The following is a 4643-nucleotide window of genomic DNA, read 5'->3' as shown; positions in this document are numbered from 1 at the left end:
GCGACGCGCAGGCAGTCCACACAGAGCCACTGAAACTTGTGCGGTTAAGTAACTGCTTAGCTGTCTGCACCCAGGGCAGCATTTAGGAGAATCTGAGCCCCTGGGCTAGAGTTAAATTGGTGCCTGACATGCAGATTCAAAGTTTTAGGCTTCTTGTATCCATTTTTTTCCAAATGGAAACAGCATACATACTTAAAAAAAGAGAAAATGTCACAGTACATGACTTTGTGACAAACTGAAATGTGTTTTAATTCATTTGTTTTTGGCACATAAAATCCACCGTATTAAAAAACTAAACTTGATTTGGGTTTATTTTACCCTCTAAAGGCTAAAGTCCAGCCTCAAATGCATCGTCTTTATGTTATTGCATGAATATGACACCAATCCAGAGAAATAAGACAAAATCCAGGCTGCACTATATAAATGGATTTTAGCAAGTTTGAAATATTAGCTGTTAAAATGATACAATATTTTTGATACAATGATACAATATCTTTTTTACAGATATCAGTTTGCAGAGTGATGCTTAGCACTGGTTCAGTTCCAAAAAGTGTTAGCTAATATATCTGGATTACAAATCCTACTGAAACAGTTTGATTATTTCTCGGGATGTAAAACAGAAAATCCTACAGCGGATTTGTTTTTTATGAGTTTTGTTGAACTCATAAAAATTCAGGAAAAGTTAAAAACTGTCATGAAACTTGTGGCTGAGAAAGTTTGTGTGCTGCTAGCGGTTCCTGTTTTGTCCTCAGGCAAACATGTTAGCAAGTTTAGCTTTTTAGCCAGAAATGTTAGCGTTGTCTTTAGGGTCGACGCATTAAAAATTAGATTTAAAAACAGTTTGTTTCTGTCTGACAAAAATCACAAAAGAGGTCTTTTTTTAGATTTCATTTCAACGTCTGCTAACAAACCGAGATTTTAATTACTAACTTAGATGAGTGTCTTTTAGCTGTTAAATTTACAAAATGTATACTCAGAAACATCAATTAAGTAAATTTTGAAGTTCTAACAGGTTGTTTTATGGGTGTAAAATGAACACACTAAGGTTTACTACTTATTTTCTTACAGTACACACCCCCTCTGGATATAAAATACTTTTTAAAGCAACATTTTTACAACTTTATTACAGATTTGATCATTTTTGCAGTGCTCTTTATGGGTCTTGCACTTAAAAATATGACTTAATGTAGTAATTGTGTTATGCTTAACAATATGTTTTGATGATTTAATGAAAATAAAGTTTTGATAATGGGATTTCTATTTTCAGAGGCTCTGACTCAACTCTAGCTTAAACTTCTTTTTTATTGGACTAAACTTGACGTCTTCTGATGTCTCTTTTTACAGTGTACTCACCCCCTCCTCACAGACACTCTTTTAAGCAACATTTTTTGACACTAAAACACGTTGAAAAGATAGACTTTATTGCTAACACGTGTAACCATAACATATACACTGATATGCCTTACTTTTTTCTTTATTTCTTTTTTTTTTTTGTCACTTTTAGAAATATTCAAGTAGACATCTTCCATATTTTTCTTCTGGTAATATTCTGCTATTCTCTTTCCTTATGCTCTATACTCACAAATCGTTAAAATAATAAATAAAACATACAGATTTGCTTATTCCTACAATACTAAGTATTCAAAAAAAAGAAAAGCTGAGTTCACGCCTTTATATATATATTTATATATATATATTTATATATCTTTAACCTCAACTTTTTTACAGTTTAATTAATATTGATATTAATATTTTACAAAAACTCTAGGCAGCATTGCAATGAAATAACAAACAGCATCATTGTTCAGTTGACGGAAAAAAAAGTCACCTCTTGGAGAAGTGTAGCATATTATGAATTCCTTCATTAATGTCTCATAAAAATAGATTTATATAAAAAAGCTCTTCCTCGTGAAGTGCTCCTGGAGGAAAAAAAAAAAAACAAAACAATGTTTGAATATGGTCCAAGTTCAGTTAGAAAAAATAGCTGCATTTTTTTTCTCTCCCTTAAATATGCACATTGTTGGTATTTCACTTAAATGCCATATAAAAAAATAGATCTGCTATGGTGCCCACCTCTGTAGAGAGTTAACAGTGCAATTGAAACTGTATTTCCAGTCCGCTTCCTTGGAGTAAACTCAGCACGAACACTTGCACTCTGAGATGATTGGGTATTGCACCTGTATCCACGTACAGTATTTCTGTCTTAGAAAGCCCTGGCAGTACCACCGCAGGAACGTCTTGCTGATGGACTTGACGGGCTTGCAGGACATGCCCTCCGGGAAGGAGCAGGATCGCTCGGAGGAGCAGTTCCCCTCCTTGATGTAGCGCGGCCAGAACCTCACGCCCAGGTCCTTCCAGGTGTACACCACGGGGCAGTACGTGTAGGTCCACAGAAGCTGCAGGAATTTCCTCCGCGCTTTCTTGCCCACTTTTAACCGCTTCCCGTAGGGTGTCTCCGTGAGGTCCAGCTTTTTAATCTCGTTGGGCATGTGGCCCGGCGGCTTCCACTGGGCGTCCGGGGAGGTGAGGTTGACCGGCAGCGGCGCGCTGATGGCCATGAAGTTGGGGTCGAAGTGGCTGCCCAGCTTCTTCCGCAGCGGCTTCTCGGCCAAGTCCTGCTCCCGGGGGTCGTACTCCGGGTCCGGGTCCTCCTTCAGGTCGGGGACGGGGAGGTGCTCGCTGGGCAGCGGACGGAGGCGGAAGAAATGCTGGGAGACTCCGAGGTGAACGCACACCAGAGCGTAAACCAGGAGCGTCGGTGAGAGGCCCATTATTCCCTCCTTGGTGCCGGTTCTTCTCTATTTTGGGTAAGGGGAAGGGAAGGGGGTGGGGCGGGGGCAATAATTAATCAGTTGTCTGCAAGGCAAGGCTTCATAAGTTCAGTCCAAAGCTAGAGGCGGTTGTGTTTGGATGACATGAAGCTCAGATTTGCACAAAAAAGCGCAAAAACTTCAGTATTCAAACTGGCTCCTGCCTCACCCCGCTCCCTGGATTCACTTTGGGTTTCTCCGGGTTGTCATGGTTACCCTTTTTGGGGGGTGGGGTGGGGGTGGGGGCCACTGGAAGCAACGGCGATGACAGCGGCCGAGAGGAGAGCAACATGGAATGAATGAGGAGCAAAATCCAACTTTTGACTGTCACCAGCTGGAGATGGGTGTTATTTTTACGCACGGCTCGCGCTTCACGTCGCCTGACGCGCCGATGTTTGCCAAATAGTCCCGGAGCAGCGCGCGCAGTCCCGCGAACATGCGGTGTTTGATTGCGGGGTTCCTCCCTGCACTCACTGTCCGCAAACTCAGCTCAACAAATAAGATCCATTCATATTTCCAGAGGATGTTCCAACTCGTAGATTATTATTATTATTTCTGGTTTCAGGTGAAACAAACAAAAAAAATCTTGAAAATGAGAGTTCAGAGTTTGTCTGAATGCAGCATTGCTGAATCCTCTGAGAAAAAGCAACAATTGCAACTCATGACGAGACAATCCACAACAATCTGGAGCGCTTCGGGTTCCTGCGGGACCTGCACTCCCCCTTCCTCCTGGCGCCTCTGCTGTCTGCTGCCGCTTACAGAAGCTCCTACCGGGTTTCTGCAGGAGTCTTTGCGCCGGAGCTTTTCACTGTGTGCGAGAGGAGTGTGTGTCTGCAGCGAGAGGAGCGCAGTCCCAAGTTAAATATCCGCCTCCGCCGGTACAAAGTGTCAGAGAGGCCTGCCCACCCCGGCCACTTTCACTCTGATTGACAGCCCGGGGGTTTGGGGATGGTGGGGGGGATATCAGCCTCTACGACACGCATCAGCAGGGTCCTAAAGCACCGGTGTTTCAGGAAAAGAAACGACGTTTGAAGAACTTTCAGCAGAAAGAAACGGCAACTCAAAGCTGCTTTCATCATCAGCAGCAGACTAATGGTTTCAATGCGCTGTCAGAATCAGGAGAGAGAGCTTCAGCACGAACTTTCCCATGAAACTGATGGGAATCGTTTGGAGCATTCCACCTTTGTTCATCAGGATTTGGGTCTGCACAGGAATTGGCCCCGCTGAACCCCAGAGGTCACGAAATAGGCTCGTAATTAAGGGGCTATAAATGACCAGGGAGGACTTTCCCATAGCAAGCAGCGCCTTCTGCTTCTGTTTGACCAAAGTTTACAGCAACTTCAGGAAATCCTGCTGCTACATTTTAAAATTATTTTTACCTGCAATATCCCCTGATTGGACCAGAATAAGTGGTTATTTTTGTCATTTTTGTCCCTGTTGGATGAGCAAACCAGACCTTTTGGAGGTTTTAGATGTTTCAACCCTCTGAATTGTGTGTTGGGTTGACATGTTGTGGTCACTAGAGGGCGTCGATCCAGCATGAACTGCCATCACATATCTGCTCTCAAACAGGAGCAGATATGTGATGGAGTAACAACAATCATACTCAAGTAGGAGCAGCAATACTTCAACATAAATTTACTCAAGTAAAAGTCAAAAGTAGCCGCCAAAAGAAAAGGTGAAAAAGTAGTAAAGTTTACTCAAGTACTGAGTAACTGATCAAATTATAAATCATTTAATATTTAAAAATTACATCATCAGATGGATTAAATGTGAAGTTAAATGGTTTTTGTTTTGTATTTTAAGGACCTAAATGACAATAATTCATATAAG

General features: G+C 42.0%; 1 protein-coding gene across 1 annotated transcript; it reads right to left on the bottom strand.

Moving 5' to 3' along the window:
* Positions 1-1400: 1400 nt before the first annotated feature.
* Positions 1401-4441, bottom strand: nog2 (noggin 2). Its single transcript, XM_028002595.1, has one exon. It carries the CDS (start codon positions 2769-2771, stop codon positions 2136-2138), a length of 636 nt encoding a protein of 211 aa, XP_027858396.1. The 5' UTR covers positions 2772-4441; the 3' UTR covers positions 1401-2135.
* Between the last annotated feature and the right edge of the window lie 202 nt (positions 4442-4643).

This window comes from Xiphophorus couchianus, chromosome 2, assembly GCF_001444195.1.
Source record: "Xiphophorus couchianus chromosome 2, X_couchianus-1.0, whole genome shotgun sequence".
NCBI classification, from domain to species: domain Eukaryota; kingdom Metazoa; phylum Chordata; class Actinopteri; order Cyprinodontiformes; family Poeciliidae; genus Xiphophorus; species Xiphophorus couchianus.
The sequence above is the reverse complement of the archived record's forward strand: the minus strand, read 5'-3'. Positions and strand labels throughout refer to the sequence as shown.

Excerpts from the sequence above, each read along its gene's own strand:
- nog2 (XM_028002595.1), bottom strand. The coding sequence starts at position 2,771 with ATGGGCCTCTCACCGACGCTCCTGGTTTACGCTCTGGTGTGCGTTCAC.